Below are 17,536 nucleotides of genomic sequence, written 5' to 3'. Positions count from 1 at the left end.
ATTCTTTCTTTCTCTCTTCCAATGGTTCTTAGTGGAGAATTTTTTTAATCAGGTGACTTTGTTGTATAAGTACAGATGCTCAGATCTCACCACTGTTCCAACTGAATCACTGGAAGGTAGGACCAGAACAAGTAGGCAAGGGTTTTTAATTTCACAAGTGACTATGAAAACAACCTCTCATTACAAACCATTGCCTAGACTGGAAGCTCTTAAAAATACTATCTTTTTTATACTACCCACATCTAGCACAGTACCTGGTATATAACAGGCACTGAAAACATGTTTGTCAAAGTAATGATGGAAATGCAAACTCACACATCTCACAGTTTGGAGTTGCATTAGGTCTGGGTAAAACATTTGCACAGTGTAGCTGTTTATACAGAATGACGCTGGGAGGCTCAGGGTCAGGTTCCTGAAAGACGTTGTACATGACTGGAGACATTCTTAGGTCACGTCAGTCCATTGAAAGGCAACCTAAGGCATATATATGAAGGCTGTCTAGTATCTACCAACATTCCTAATTCATTTCAGACCAAAGCATCAAGAATCCAGGGCACACACTTATTTTTAAAAATTCAAGAATAATTAACATACAGTGGTATACAAATTTCAAGTGTACAGGGCACTTTTTTAGTCTAATAAATGTAATGTGTCTTTCAATCAATGGAATATGCATGTGTGTGTGTATATATATGTACATGGGTGTGTGTACACATGAATATTTTTAATGGCTAAGTCACAGTAATCTCTCAACACTTAAATGTCAATTTACTGTTAGAAATTACAAATAGTTACTTTGCAAACTTACAGTTGGAAATTCAACAACAGTATGTTTAATTTTTTTTAATGTTTATTTATTTTTGAGAGAGAGAGACAGAGCGTGAGCAGGGGCAGAGAGAAAGGGAGACACAGAATCTGAAGCCGGCTCCAGGCTCTGAGGTGTCAGCACAGAACCCAGTGTGGGGCTCGAACTCACAAACCATGAGATCATGACCTGAGCTGAAGTCAGATGCTTAACTTACTGAGCCACCCAGGCGCCCCTCAACAACAGTAGGTTTAGCTTACTTTTATATCACTTCCTGTAAAGTCTCTCATTCACTTCTGTGAAAATATTTAGATTAACTGCGTAATGCTACTAATTAGTTTGTAATTATAAACTATTTTGATATTCATGGCAGAAAATCAATTCTACAAAATTTGGACATTGAGAGTACACATACCTTGGAATGAAGCAAGCACTGAACTTTATGATACAAGTCTAAAGTGAAAGGGCTCTTCAAGCTTAGAAAAAAGCCCAGCTCCCCCTACACAGATTTAAATATGGTAACATAAAAATAGAAAGACAAAAGGAAAAGATAGCTTGGCTGACTGACACTTTAGGTCTAATATCAGCAATAATCTTAGGAACCTTAATTCTTTGCTAACTTTCAAAACTGAGAAAAAAAAATTGCTCCAAAGGCATATAACCAAGGAAGATAAATCTGGGTATACTGCATCTACAAAATGGTTTGATGTCCTTCATCAAATACAGCCTTTGTGAGACTGTCCTGGGTGAATTAAAATGTGTGCATCTAGGGGCGCCTCGGTGGCTCAGTCGGTTGGGCGTCCGACTTCAGCTCAGGTCACGATCTCGCGGTTCGCGAGTTCGAGCCCCGCATCAGGCTCTGGGCTGATGGCTCAGAGCCTGGAGCCTGCTTCCGATTCTGTGTCTCCCTCTCTCTCTGCTCCTCCCCCGTTCATGCTGTGTTTCTCTCTGTCTCAAAAATAAATAAACGTTAAAATGTGTGCATCTAAAGCACATCAGACATGAGTTCCCACGCCCATCTGGTTAAGAAAAATACAGGCTGAGGAAAAGTAAGGTTGATTTATTATTCTGTTGTGGCAAACAACTTAGGTTTTTTCACCCTAACTGTACAGTGCCCAGAACTTACGGGGCTCAGCAGAGTTACACACAGTGCACTTCTCTGGCCTGGAAACCCATCCGACTCTGCACTCCTTTGCTGTGTCATGGCGGATTGCTGTTGCATTCGCAAAACAAATATAATGGCATTTCCTGCAGGGCAGGTTGGAGGACACAAAATGGGATATTCCATCTCTAAAACCAATGCTCTTTCAACACATCTGAAGGCAACTGGTTGAACCAAGCCGCATCCTAAAGTCACATCTAGCGGTACAGGCTGTGATACGTTCCACTGAGAAAGGGGTACAAAAGCTACTGTGAACATCTGCATATCTATGAGTAAGTATGCCCAGAAATCCATGCTTCAGCATTGAAATTTCGGAGAAGTTTCACTGAATACCAAAAAAATTAGGTAAAAGTAGAAGAAATAATCCTACCAAAAAAAAAAAAAAAAAAAAAACCCAAAAACAAAAAAAACAAAAAAACAGCCTACTCACTAGCCAAAAAGCTTTAACACTTTTCTCTAGTCTCCTGGTAGGATGGAACCTACAGATCACATTCACTACCTTTTTGTGCCTTACACCTAGGACAAGCATGTTCCGCGATCTACAAGAGTTCACTATGACAATTTTTTTTTTAAATATGAAATTTATTGTCAAATTGGTTTCCATACAACACCCAGTGCTCATCCCAAAAGGTGCCCTCCTCAATACCCATCACCCACCCTCCCCTCCCTCCCACCCCCCATCACCCCTCAGTTTGTTCTCAGTTTTTAAGAGTCTCTTATGCTTTGGCTCTCTCCCTCTCTAACCTGTTCACTATGACAATTTTAATTCTGTGTTTATTCTGACAAAATTTTAAATGTTTTTATCATTCTATTCTGGAATATGTGAACAACTGCTTCTGAATAAAGTACAGTCAGACCACTCTGTCCACAGTTTTAACTCTTTTGACACCAAGTGGTATAACTATGCTGGGAGTTCATGAGGAAAAAGAGAAGTGGACTTTACATAAAAGATGTGTTTGAAGCAAGTTAAGGCCAGAAGACATAACTGTACTCTGCAGGAATGGAGGCTTGCTAACAGTGCAAGACTGACTCATTACATGGCATTTTGAAATACAGCGCACTGAACTCAGCTTTCAGTGCCACAGTCACATTTGGGAACAATTTAGCTTGAACAAATAGTATCTATCTGCAGCTTCATATTTCTATTTTACATTTTTATCAATTATACAGTTCTGTTGGTATTTACGTTATCAAATTGTTTAGGTTGTATTGGTGTATAAGACCTATGGTACAAGTATACCTACCTTTCTATGTATTTAAGTGATGATGTAATTAAAGTAATTAAGGCAATACTGGACTTCTACAAGTTAGCTGTTACATTTTCACATTGTTTTGCATTTTTAAGTGGCCCAAATATTGTAAAAGTTTAAGAAACATACAGTGGTTTTCTTTTTTAAAGTTTATTTTGAAAGAGAGCAGGGGGAGGGGCAGAGAAAGAGGGGGACAGAGATCATCCCAAGCAGGCTCCATGCTATCAGCCCGACATGGGGCTCGATCCCACGAAACGTGAGGTCATGACCTGACCTAAAATCAAGAGTCAGATGCTTAACCCACTGAGCCACCCAGGTGCCCTGAGAAATACTATAATCTTAAGGATGCTGAGAAAGAGAGAAAACGTCAAACCACAATGTGCCCAGCTAATACTTCTAAAGCAACTGGGGCATAATGGATCAAGGGTCAGTCCTTCAACTGGCTCACCATCTGAGCAGAGATAAAACTTTCCTTGACAGAGTTTCCCCAACTTCTGGAGAGCTTTGCTTATCACCTTCCTCCTTCATCCCTTAAATCTCACTGTGAGTCTAAGAGGGAGACTTGGCCCCAGTTTTAAGCAAGTGATTGATAGTAACGATGGCTCACAAAGATACAATGCAAGTGATGAAAAACTCAGAAGCCAGATGTTTGCCCCCAAAATAGGTGATGTCTGCAGGACAGAAAGGAAGGTAAATAGTAAAGTATGACCACTGTCTCAAGATGTCTGAAGAACTGCCATGTAAAAGTAGGATAAGTCGTATGTAGCTCCAAAGGGTGTCTCTAGAATACAGCAGGCAAGTTATAAGGGCATAAAATTTGGTTTAAGATGTTAAGGACCACTACCACTTACCAAAGAGCCACTGAATGCTAGGACTCTGCTAAGTGTTTTATATACATCATAGGGTTCACGTGGAGCCTTTCAACTATTGACCTTGATCACTAAACTAGTACGAGATGAGTTCACAGGCTATTTCTCAAGTTCTTTCCTCACAGAGGCTTGATGAACATGAATGTAAACACTAAAATTCCATAACTCCTTTTTTCTTTCCTTGATTCTCTGCCAATGAGGCAAAATACCATTAAGTAAAAAGACCAATATAATGGACAAAGGTACTGGGAAGAAAGCAACAATCATTACCTTTAAGAAATAATTATATTGTTATTATTCAAACTTAAAGTAATCTTTTTTATTTTAGAGAGCGAGAGAGAGCCCAGGGGAGAGGGGCAGAAGGAGACAGAATCTTAAGCAGGCTCCATGCTCAGCCCAGAGCCTGATGTGGGGCTCACCGTCAACTGCAAGATCATGACCTGGTCCCAAATCAAGAGTCAGACACTTAACCGACTAAGCCACCTGGGTGCTGCAAAACTTAAAGTAATCTTAAGTCTGTAAAATATACACAGTGAAGACAGAGATAAATCAGTGAAGATATGTTAAAACTTTTATTGAGAGTATAATTTAATCAACATGTAAACAGCAGATAACGTAGCAGGTCATAATTGTAGATTATTTTAGTCACTTTGAGATGCTTGCAAAGGTTATAGTGTAATCAAAATTACTTAAGTTGATTTCACAAGTCAATTTTTCCTATTCTTTCAGTCTATAAAGTAGAGCTTCTGACAAATTACAGTATGCCTACTCTACTGCTTTATTCTACTTCTACAAATCTAGCCAACTGTCCAGCTGGCTGTGGTAACTAAGAAAGGTTTCAAAGACACCTATATCCACCTATTCCCACCTACTAAAAGCTCTTATATATAGCACAAGAGTTAAATAAATCATCAAATATCTTGTGCCCAAAGGTATTTGTTGCACGGGATAAAGAAATGAATAAAATAACTGTGGTCCCAGTCCTCAATAGGTTTGTAATTTTCCCTTTCCTGAGAATGTTTTGTGGAGAAGAGCCTCCAGCAGGTTATTAGGGTTCTAAGAACTCCTTCTAAACATGACCAACATTTTTGTTTTGTTTTTTAAGATTTTATTTTTTAAGTAATCTCTACACCCAACATGGAACTCAAACTCACCACCTCAAGACAACGCTCTACCAACTGAACCAGCCAAGTGCCCCTAAACCTGGCCACCTTTTAAAAAGTGACATAGAGCCAGATAGAGCCAAGATCATTTCTCTTTCCCACTCCCTAAAGGATTTCCCAAGATCACTGAACTTTAAAGGGGAAAGGGCCTTAGCAATTACCTAACATGTCTTTCATTTTACTGGGGTCAAGCAAGGCAACTATGCAGAACTATGCACAGATCTTACTTTGCAGGTATGTAGCATAGTGCATTTTATTCAGGACCCATACATGAAACATCCTAAATTGTCTTTACACCTACAGTGACTAATGAACTACTGTGATCTTCATTTTCTAAACATAAGTGATTAACATGTTTGGAGTTCTAGACTGCTCATACGCTGCGATCTATGTAAACCTGGGGGGTTGGAATAGACCCCATTTCCTCACAGGTGGTAGTTCAGAATACAGTTCAAAAGCGAAGGACAAAGACTTTGAGCTTCAGCCCCACCTTTTACTCATGGCGTGAGAGGGCAATTTCTTTATCCTCTCTGAGCCTCCCCATCTGTAAAATGGAAAGACAGTGCAGCATATTTCACAAGATATCATAAAAGTTAAATGAGACGAAACATGTAAAGGACTTCACACAATGACTGTAAATAAAACATCTCACATGTACATCAAATGATAAATGGATAAAGACATATACACATTTATATATAGATATATACACATAGATATATACACTCACAATGGAATATTGTTCCTGAATATTATTCATTCATAAAAAAGAATGAACTCTGGGGGGCCTAGGTGGCTCAGCCGGTTGAGCGTCTGACTTCGGCTCAGGTCATGATCTCAGGCTCAGGTCATGATCTCATGGTTCGTGAGTTCGAGTCTCGTGTTGGGCTCTGTGCTGACGGCTCAGAGCCTGGAGCCTGCTTTGGATTCTGTGTCTCCCTCTCTCTCTGCTCCTCCCCCGCTCATGCCTGAGGGTTCTATCTCTTTCTCTCAAAAATAAATAAATAACATTAAATAAAAAAGTTCAGAAAAAAAAAAGGAATGAAATCTTGCCATTTGCAATGACATGGATGGAGCTAGAGAGTATTATGGTAAATGAAATAAGTCAGAGAAAGACAAACACCATATGATTTCACTCATATGTGGAATTTAAAAAACAAAACAGATGAACATAGCAGAGGGGGGAAAGCAGCAAACCAGAAAACAGACTCTTAACTATAAAGAAAAAACTGCGCTTTGCTAGAGGGGAGGTGGGCAGTGGGATAGGTTAAATGGGTGATGGGTATTAAGGAGGGCACTTGTGATGAGCACTGGGTTTTACATGTAAGTGATAAAATCACTAAGTTCTACCCCTGAATCAAATATTATACTGTATGTTAACTAAATGGAATTTTTTAAAATTTATTTATTCTGAGAGATAGAAAGAGAGAGAGAAAATGTGAGTGGGGGAGGGCAGAGAAAGAGAGAGGGAGAGAGAATCCCAAGTAGGCTCAGCACAGAGCCTGACAGGGGGCTCGAATCCACGAACTGTGAGATCATGACCTGAGCCAAAGTCAGACACTGAACGGACTGAGCCACCCCGGTGCCCCAACTAACTGGAATTTAAATAAAAACTTGAAAAAGGAATGAATGAATGAATTAATGAATGAATGAATGAAAGAAAGAAATAAAATATCTCACGTGTTTATGGTGAGATGGTGTTAATGTAAGAATCCTGAATCCTCAGAGTAGTGGTTTTTACTAAAACCACTACTAGTAGTGGTTTATCAATAGAAGAAATAAAAAACAGAAGTGGTGGGAGTATAGGCAGGTGGAAATGAGGGGGAAGAGATCCAGACAGGCAGTAGAGACCCACAGCAACTCCTTTAGCCTTCCCAGCAGTGAAGAAAGCAGTCTGACAACCACTGCCCAAGGGAATCTAGTTTATTTTATATCACAAGATCATAAACTATTTCCATAGCTGAAAACCTTATGAAATATTGATATTTTCTTTTAACTACTCAAGTATCACTGTGTCATACTTGAATTCATATGTGGTCTCCTAAATATTCCATTTCTTCCCCTCAACCTTAATAATTCTTTATTCTTCAAATGAAAACTTCTCTTCCCATTACTTCTGGAAAGAGCTTATTAGGTGGCTATATGTGGAATTTAAAAAACAAAACAGATGAACATAGCAGAGGGGGGAAAGCAGCATATCCAAATTTCCCTATTTTAGGAAATGAGAGGAAGAAAATAATCAGATTTGTAGAAGCAGGTATTCTGGAAAAGTCACTTTCTCCACAATAATGAGTGAGCACAGAATCTTTAATGTATCTAAACATAATCCAATTTTTCAAAGTATGTATTTTTTCACAAATATAGAGGAACAACTCAATTCATACAAAACTTCCCTTGACAACCAAGGGACTTAGAGGTACAATCACTTTCTGGCCTACTTATTCAATGAATTTATTGTGTGTGCAAGAGATCTGACCTCACCATGCTCCCAACCTGATACACCACTAATTACAAAGATCAGTGTTATAATAATAGTGCTAAGGAAAAATGCTGTGAGGTAAGAAAAGGGAAGAGTTCTAAGCTTCACCTCAGACTTTAACTCCAACATCTGTTTCTCAGGAAAGATGTTTTCATCATCCTGCCCCCACCTCATTTCTACTTCATTTACAGCATATGAGCTGGGACCAACTTTGTGTGTGTGTGTGTGTGTGTGTGTGTGTGTGTACATTCATTATCTCTCTTCCTCTATGAGCATCTTGAGGAAAGAGACTGTACCCTGGAACAGCACCTGGAACAACAACAAATATACTCTCGATCAACAACTATCTGAGACCAATATCCCTAAGGTCTAGAAAGAGACTTCATAGAGAAGCAGTATTTGAAATGAGTCTTGAAGAACCTAGGAGTCTGCCAGAGAAGGCTTGCACACCTAAAATTCAATGTTAAACTGCCACATCTGATCATCATAAATGCCTTAGTGTACTACTTTTGACTTCTATGTGCAAATATCTTATAACTCACAGAGTTTATGTTTCTTTCCTCACCATAACAAGTTTTGAAGAACTCGATTTCTATTATTACTACAAAAAATCTATCTTTGGTCGAGGGGAACCCTTACCCTATAATCTAGGTTCTTATTGAGACTCATTTTTACTTACAAACTCTCTCAGTAACTGTATTTTGGTTTAACACCTTCAAAGAGGTTGACCTAACCAAACAGATTCAATAAACTAGGCTTACTAGGAGAACCTCAGGAACATCAAGTGCTTGATCACTTTAGAACCTTATTTTTCTTAAATTCAAAAGAATTCAACCTAATTTTCAAGTTCATTTAATGGAAGAATGGAAGTATCACTTACCAAAACAATCAAAATTCTCTCGCAAAAAAAAATTCAATGTTTGTTGTTACTGAGGAGTAAAAGATCAAAACAACATAAAACAACATTTTACTTTGGAATGAGAGAGGCAGAGACAGGCGGCTATTAATATTTTTGACTCCTGGCAAATACTTCATCAGACCCTTACACCCACTACTTGCTTGGTAGTAGGACATCTGCAGCCTTAGTAATTTCCTAGAAGACAGGTTCTGGGTAGGGAAAGGCAGCCCAGGGCATCATACACTCAGTAATCACTCAGAAAGGGGAAGGGTATATACTTTCAGTCTAGAAAGGATATTCTTTAGATAATCTGCCAACCTTTCATGCAATAGGAAAGGACCCTAATGCCCAGAGAACAGAGGTGATTTTTCCTTAAATCCAGTCACTAGAACCCAGGGATCCTGACTCAATCAGGCATTGTTTCTACTATCCATGAATCTACTATCCCTCTCTCTTTAGGACATCAAAACTTCACAAATATAGCCAAAATGTTCAGAAGGGGAAAACAGTCATGAAACAAAAACTAAGACTAGAGGAGTGCTTGGCTGGCTCAGTCAGAGGAACATATGACTCTTGATCTATAGGTCATGAGTTCGAGCCCCAGGTTGGCTGTAGAGATTACTTAAATAAACTTAAACACCTAAGATTAGGAATTCTGACTCTTAGCCACAGACATGAGAACTTAAGAACAAGTCATCTGAACATCCTCAGTTGTCTACCATAGATGCTGTAAGTTTGGCTGGATCATGGCTTCAGACAACTGAAACAGATTTTCCCAGTGCTGACTGTTATGACTCACAGTCCTCCTCTGAGAGAATGTGCCCATCTAGTTTCAAAGACTAAACGTAGTACAGGGATGCACAGCACCAACTCAGTGAAATTAATCCAGCAAGGGGAAGTAAACCAAAAGGCTGAAGATGCCTGCTGGTTTAGCATAGTACAGGAGGAGTGCCAGCCAACACCTGAACACTGTTTTCAGTCTCCAGAGACATTCAAGGTCAAAGGCAGAAGAAAAAATCTGGGCCATGCAAATTTCTTTTGTCATCTGAGTTCAACAGGATTGGGGCTCTAAATGAGTGTTCATGCCCAGCTGTCTTGAATCATCACTTTCTATTCTCCACTAAAAGCGTTTTAGAAAAACATTCTAGAAAAGCAGTATCTCCTTGAAACTGGCTCAGGTCATGATCTCATGGTTTCTGGGATTAAGCCCTGCATGGGGTTCTGCACTGATAGCATGGAGACTGCTTGGGATTCCCACTCTCCACCCCTCCCCCACCCACACTCCCCCCCCCCCCCTTCTCAAAATAAATAAACGTTAAAAAAGAAAACAAATGAACCAGGGGCACCTGTGTGGTTCAGTCAGTTGAGTGTCTCTTGATTTCAGCTCAGGTGATGATCCCAGAGTCATGGGATCAAGTCCCAAGTAGGGCTGTGCATTGAGCATGGAGCCTGCTTGGGATTCTCCCCCTCCCTCCCTCCCTCTCCCCCCCACCCCCTCCTGCCACTCTCCCCTACCTGCACTCAAAACAGGGAGAGGGAGGGGTACTTGGGTGGCTCACTCAGTCCAACCTTGATTTTAGCTCAGGTCTTGATTTTGGGGTCATGAGTTCAAGCCCCATTTTGGGCTCCTCACTGGGTTCTGCACTGGGCCTGAAGCCTACTTAAAAAATAAATAAATAAATAAAATGGCCAAGGGTGCCTGGATGATTCAGCTGGAAAAGCATAGGACCCTCAATCTCAGAATAAGTTCAAGCCCCATGTTGGGTGTAGATATTACTAAAATAATAATACAATTTAAAAATAGTTTTTTAAAAATGATCTAAAATAGTCAATTTTGACTATATGGGCAACACTATACAGTCTGTGCTCATTTTTACTGATGCAAATAGTAATTTTGCAGATAGCTGGTTAGTTCTTCCTCATGATAAATCTGAACATCTGAGCACACAATTTTAACTAAAAATTTAAACTATTTAAATTCACAAATGACTGATATTAAGCATTTATTTTTTTTCTTGCAAACAGCCTTGAAACAGGGTATTCCACTCATTTTGTTGGAAATTCAAGACCTAGACAAAGATCCATTGTGAGAGAGAATGTCACTATGACAAAAGAAGGGCACAAATTTTCTTCTTTTGCAGTAATTTTATTATATTAAATACTGCTTGAAACAAGTAGGCAATTGGCTAGACCAGGGAAACGCTTCCGTTGTGCAAATTATTTATGTTAATCATTATTTATCCTACGGTAGTAAAATTTGGACTCTACACATTCTTATGGTTCCCCATCCTCCAAATATCAATGAGTACATAATCAGAAGTAAACTTGTCAACTTTCAACTTACAGCTGAAACTATACAGTTTCAGTGGACCATGCAACACCTGGGCAATGACAAACTCAGGGTAAAATATGTGCTTTCATTAACTCATATGCATAATGGTCATCTTGACCACCCCCCCCCCCCCCGCCATGATGATATTTATCTTTGGAATACACTAATTTCATGTAGCAAATACACTGTTAATATTACTTGAGAGTATATTAAAATTTTTGTCCTTCCTCAGACACTATGCACGGTATCCCAAGGGAAGGTGAGAAATGGGTACTTAAGCAATAGGCATTGCCTTCATTTTTCCACAGGGCTGCTAATCTGGCTTGGGTCAGTCAGAAAATGTTACTCAGTTTTGAAATATCTAGGCAAATGCTGCCTTTAAGTATTTCACATGATAAATCAATAAAGCTCTTTTAACAATGTATCACTTTATTTAAACTCCTCTGGCTGTCATCACCTCCTCAGGAGTACTTTAAAACCAAAACGCACAAATGACCAAGTGAATGTGTGAAGTCAAGAATACACACACACAGGCTGAAGAGACAACTTAATTTGGGCAGGGTCCTCATCTAGCCAAGACAGGGAAAACCTCTGGTAACAATGACGAAGTAGAGAAACTCAACCACTTTCACTACTCCTCAGTATGGCTACATCAATTTATTAGCGGTGAACTGGCGACGAAAGGGCATTATATGCAGGCACTGTGTAACAGGCATGTTGCTCAAGTTTCCTAATGTGTAAGATGGTCAAACTGTCTTCAAACCATAACATAAGAACACGATGAGATAATATAAGAAAAATAGTTGGCTCAAAGTTCAGTTTCCTTTCTGTGCTAAGCCAATATTGTTATCACTACATGGAATGTACCATCTGCATTAAGAAAAATGCATGAGAGGGGCGCCTGGGTGGCTCAGTGGGTTAAGCATCTGACTCTTGATTTCAGCTCAGGTCATGATCTCACAGGTTGTGGGATCAAGCCCCGAGTCGGACTCCAAGCTGACAGTGCAGAGCCTGCTTGGGATTCTCTCTCTCACTCTCTCTGCCCCTCCCCCATCCAAGAATAAGTTTTTTGTTTTTTGCTTTTTTTGTTAAGATGCATGAGAGCAGACAGTATGCAAACATGCAGTCTGCATACACTTGAGTTCTGTCATCTTTATAGGTACTGTTTAGATCTGGAAAGAAGTTCTTAACTACTAGTGATGCCTTTTCCCCTTGAAAGGAAAGAATACATTATTGCAAGAATTCAAGGATGACACAACATACAGCCAAGCAGTCCCTCTGAGTGAAGCATGGTTAACATTCTAGGATTACTAATTCATAATAGGCCCCAACTGCTGACTCCAACAGACTCTATCATCTTAACTAGTTACTTTCAGGAGGGGAGGAGGCAGGAGAGACTGACCTTGATTCACCTCATTACCAGCCAAATGTAGAAAACCCTGTAGCACAGTGGTTTTCAATCTTGTCTGTACATTGCAACCACCTGGGGAGCTTTTAAAACTCCAACTGCCCAGATCACACCCCAAACATCTGAATATCTGGGGGCAGGGTACAGCCATTCATAATTTTTTAAAGTCCCTAGTGATCCAAGATGCTCCCAAGGTTGAGAGCCACTGTCTAGGATCATGCCTTCTGACCTTAAATTACACGCTGAAAGCCAAACTAGGAAAGTCAGCCTAGAGCGTTTCACAACCACAACTTCTGAGTAGAGCAGGTACAACAGGGTCCCAAACGCTGGATCACAGGTGCCTGCACCGAGGTCCACACAGAGGGCCAAACAGAAAGCTTATCATCAAAGCTTATCATCATCAGATCCTCAGCTGAGAGCCACCTTTTTAAACAATTTGCACTAAAAACAAAAACTCCAAGTTCACCAATATTAAGAGATGGCACGAAAGGCCACTGAGATTTCTTTCTTTTTTTTTTTTTTTTTTTTTTCCTTTTTTAAAGACAAATCTCCGGGAAAGGACACTGTATATGGGAGCGCGCCCCACACACAAAATCTATAAAAAAGCAGGCAGAAACGTACAATTCCCATGGCGGCCTAGAAAACACCCCGTAAACTCCCCTCTGCGCAGCGCAAGCGGGCGCGCGCCGGCCCATGGCCACTGCACCTGCTGTCGCGCTGGGCCGCACCTGCCGCGCGGGGCCCTCTTCTCCTACCTTCCAGCAGCTCGTCCAGGCTGGAGATCTTCCGACTGCCATCGATGGTATAGATGGTGCGGACGCCCTGGGGCAGGTTCACGTTGTCCGACAGGGAGCGGGTGAGCTCGATGAGCAGGGCATCGAAGGACCGGAAGCGGTCGCTGGAGATGGCAAACACCAGGCCCTTGAAGTAGCGGTCCCCATTCCGGTAGAAGCGTGCCTTCTTGGCCTTCTTCTCCGAGCTCAGAGCCTGCAGGGTCCGCGTGCGGTAGAAGCTGCAGTGGGCACTGTGCGCCGGGCTGGGAATGAGCCCGTTCCCCTTGGGGCCCGAACTGCTGCTGCCTCCCGAGGAGCTGGGCGCCCCTCTCCGCGACCCTGGTCGCGGCCTTTTGTCCCGTTCCTCAAAGTGCTCCAGCTCAATACTCCTGGTGCTGGCCATCGCGGCTGCTCCAAGGGCTCCCCACAAAAAACGTCCCAGCCACAACCTCTCTGTAGCCTAACGTCAATGCGAGAATCAAGTACAGGGACGTCTGACCGTGAGGGGCCTCACGGCGCCGGGACACCTGGCTCTGGCATCCCGCCCTCTCCTCGCAGGTGGGGGCCTCTGAGCAGCCGAGGCGCCGACCGGCCCGCGCCCCCACTAAAAGTGGCCACAGCGTCGAGCTGCCCAGCTCATTGTCCAGAGCGGCTCGCTCGATCCCTCCCGCCTACCCGGGAGCCTCACGCCCCCCCGCCCCCCAACCCCGGTTGCCTTCTCCACCAAGCCACGCCTCACAACTCCCGCCTGGGAGCCGGCCAGGAGCCGCAAAGTTGGACCGCCCCAGGCTCGCCCCGGGCCCGCGGGCGCACACAAAGCTCGGGCGCCCGCCGCGGCTCGCGTCCGCCGGCAGCTCCCGGGAGGCTGAGGGGAAGGAAGAGGAGGGGGAGGAGCTGGGAGCGTGGGAGAGGCGCCGCGGGCCCGCAGGGGCGTCGCGCCCGGCCTCGGCCCGCCCACGCGCCCAGCCAGAGGCCGGGGATGCGGCGCCGCCGCCTCGCTCCTCCGCAGGCCCTGCCCTGGGGCGGCGCGCGCGGACTCAGGCTGGGAAGGCAGTGCGGGGCCCCTTCCTCCCCCAGAGCCCGGCCCTAGCGGGAAATAATGCAGCCCGCCTCCCTCTCTGCCGGCCGGCCCAGTCCACCCGCGAGCATCCGCACCCCGACTCCGCGGGGTTGGGAGGGGGCGTTCCTGCCCCCAAAGGGCTGCCAAAACCCGGGAGGGAAGTGGGTGCGCCAGGAGAAGGGGGACGCACGGGTCGGCGCGGAGGCTCTGCGGCGCTAGAGGAGCGGCTCCTCCCGGGTCCTAGGCAGCCCCGCCCGCCTGACAGCTACAAACCCGCGCAGCGCGCTAATGGGCGCAGCCGCGGCGCGCGCTCCTCCGCCTGGGAAACGTAAACGCGCAGGCCAAAAAAACTACAAAGGAAGGAGATTCAAGGGCAGAGATCACATCCCTAACTAATCTCCAAAGGAGGAACCGAGGCCAAACTAGGGCAGAAATTCGAAACATGCCATTGGATTTGGGCACAAAATTTACTTTTTAAGAGGAAATTTGAAGCTTTATTTTAAAAACCTTTAATAAAACAGTTTCCATTGCAGATTTGCTAACATAGGATGCTGAATAACTTTGAATGAATCATCAGAAGTTACTGGGTTTTGAGGGATTTATGTCAACAATTATTTCTTAAGAGCATGCCATGTGCTAGGCATTGTTTCCATCACTGGGGATGCATTAGTAAGGGAAACAAACACCTCCCCTCCCCCACTTGCACTCAAGTGGTATTAAATGTTGTAAATTTAAGCTTCTTATTAAGCAATATGTCTAACATTTGTAAGCACCCATCACATTGGAAATCTTAGTTTACTAGCGCTTGGTCAACAGTAAAAACGTATCTCCTAAAGGCTTGTGAGAAACATTAGTTACTTCCATTTTGCCATTAGGGAAATATAAAACTAAAAGATGTTTGTTCCTAATCCAGCAGGTTACCCAACCTACCCTGAAACCTTATTTATTCAGCACCTGGTTCTCTGGCCCTAGAAAACAAATCCAAATCGACCTGTAAGTTAGGAAAGCACGGATACTTCTCTTAGAATGATCTGAGTCCTGGAAGAACATGAATATGAGAAGGCAGAAAAATCCGCAGTAGTTCTTAAGCAGGTGTGAAGTTGCCTTGGCCTGGCAACGCCCCAGAAGAATCCTGTTCAGTGCAGCATTGTAGCCCCAGAGCAATCTCAGGGACAGACCCGGACATAGCTGACTTCTAGAATCAGGCCTGGAGCAGGCCAGGAAGTCAGCTGATCTGAGGTTTCAGTGTAGTTTTCAAGGGGAAAATTTCTAAAATAGACCTCAGGGGCACCTGGGTGGCTTGGTCGGTTAAGCATCCGACTTCGCTCAGGTCATGATCTCACGGTCTGTGGGTTCGAGCCCCGCGTCCGGCTCTGTGCTGACAGCTCAGAGCCTGGAGCCTGTTTCGGATTCTGTGTCTCCCTCTCTCTCTGCTCCTCCCCTGTTCATGCTCTGTCTGTCTCAAAAATAAATAAACGTTAAAAAAATTTAAAAAAAATATTATAAAATAGACCTCAATCCAGGCCAATTAAATCACAATTTACTGTTGGGCTTCTCCAACAGTAGTTTTTGAAAGTGCTCTTAATGTACATAGCCAGGGTTTCCAACTACAGGCTGTAACATTATCAAACACATAAGTGTTCTCAAACTTCAATGTACTTACATGCAGTGGGGGAATCTCATAAAATGTAGCTTCTGATTCAGTAGGTCTGGGATAGAATTTGAAATTCTACATTCCTAACAAGCTCCCAGGTAATGCCAATGCTGCTGGTCTCGGCACAGCACTTTCAAAAAAAAGGAACTAAATGGCAAATTCCTTGAGATAAGGCCTCATAAGTCCAAGTAATTACAGAACCAATCAGCTTTGTAAATGACTTAAATGACTTAAAATGTTTTGCTATTACTATTTCTTGGAGGGGGGAAACACACACACACTTTCTAATCTATTGCTGTAGTAACAAATTATCCCAAATCTTGTGATTTACAGCAATAAGTATTGCTGTAAATTTCTTTATTAACTCAGCAGTTTCTGTGATTCGGAAATCTAGGGGCAGTTTCCCTTGAGTTCTCATTTGATTGCAGTCAAGATGTTGATTGGGGCTGCAGTCCTGTGAAGGTTTGACTGGCACCGGAAGATCCACTTCCAACCTGGCTCACTCACATGGTTGGTAGGAGCTCTCAGTTCCTTGCCATGAACACCTCTCTGTAGGGTCGCTTGAGTGTTGTAACATCTCAGCTGGCTTCCTCTAGAACAAGCATTCATGAGAGAACAAGGTAAAAACCATTATGTCATTCTCATAGCATCCTGTGAGTTACATGGGTCAGCCCTGTTAATGTGGGACAGAAGGGTATGACTACCAGGGGTCAGGGATCATTGGGGTCATCTTGCAGGCTGGTAGTGCAGGTTTCAATCACTCGAGCTTTAGAACACCAACTACACACATTTTCTCACTCAAAGATCCCTGACAAAAGATTTGGCCTTCTTTCATAGTAAATACAATTATTTAATATGCCATTATTTTAACATTATTCCCTAACATTATATCCCTAAATTGAAAAAAGATTACTGTTTCTCAACAAGAGTGAAGGGAGAAGAGAAAGAATTTCCACAGCTGTTAGTTAAAATTATTTTGCTTATGCTCTTTGCATTAATTTGTGTAAAGAATTTTATTCCTAACCCTCATATAAGAATTAAGATGTAATCACTTTTCATAAGTTATTTACTTAATATGTGGTATGTATCAAAACCCAGTTTGCCAAAATTTGAATTTTTATTGCGATGGCAAAAAATTAGTTTCAGCATTACAATCTTAATGCAAACAAAATTTGGGGGTCCTAGGTGAGCAACTATTAATTAATTAGGGTTAATTCATAGTAGAAGCAAAGCAAATTCTCTCCTTTTAGGCCACTGCAGAATTTGAAGAGTAGGATGTTTCAACTGGTATTTACTTTGTTGAGATAACTCCTTTTTTTCTAACCAAGAAACACTATCTTTGCTAATCATTCGTCATTACAGAGATGGGTCTAATTCTCCTTGGTGGTTGCAGTTTCTACCAATTCTGTCTGCCAGGTCCTGATTGAAGAGGGCTTCATTAGGAGGGACTGGCCCTGACTGGCCAGCCCTTGTGTGGAAGCCAGCCTTGACCTTAGCTCTCTGTTGGTGGTGGATTCTCTGTACCTTTTCTCACACCTCTTAATCTAACATTTGTCTGAATAAAAACTTTTGTGCAGACTGCTTTTATTTATTTTTTTATTTTTTTTAACGTTTATTCATTTTTAGAGACAGAGAGAGACAGAGCATGAATGGGGGAAGGTCAGAGAGAGAGGAAGACACAGA

The 17,536-nt window shown here is 42.5% G+C and overlaps 1 protein-coding gene across 8 annotated transcripts in view; it reads right to left on the bottom strand.

The window, feature by feature from the left end:
* Nucleotides 1-14,388, bottom strand: part of DCLK2 (doublecortin like kinase 2) — a 154,161-nt gene extending 139,773 nt beyond the window's left edge. For 3 of the 8 annotated variants that reach the window (XR_009616605.3, XM_060655648.3, XM_060655649.3), the window contains exon 1: nucleotides 13,122-14,388. Coding sequence is in view for 6 of the 8 variants with exons in the window: in XM_060655648.3 (XP_060511631.1) it covers nucleotides 13,122-13,542 (421 nt within the window). In the remaining 2 variants the exon portion in view is untranslated. The remainder of the gene's footprint in view (nucleotides 1-13,121) is intronic. The other 5 variants (XM_060655646.3, XM_060655647.3, XR_009616606.3 and 2 more) reach the window with 4 other exon arrangements.
* Nucleotides 14,389-17,536: the final 3,148 nt, after the last annotated feature.

Source organism: Panthera onca, chromosome B1 (genome assembly GCF_046562875.1).
Source record: "Panthera onca isolate mPanOnc1 chromosome B1, mPanOnc1 haplotype 2, whole genome shotgun sequence".
Classification (NCBI taxonomy): Eukaryota; Metazoa; Chordata; class Mammalia; order Carnivora; family Felidae; genus Panthera; species Panthera onca.
The sequence above is the reverse complement of the archived record's forward strand: the minus strand, read 5'-3'. Positions and strand labels throughout refer to the sequence as shown.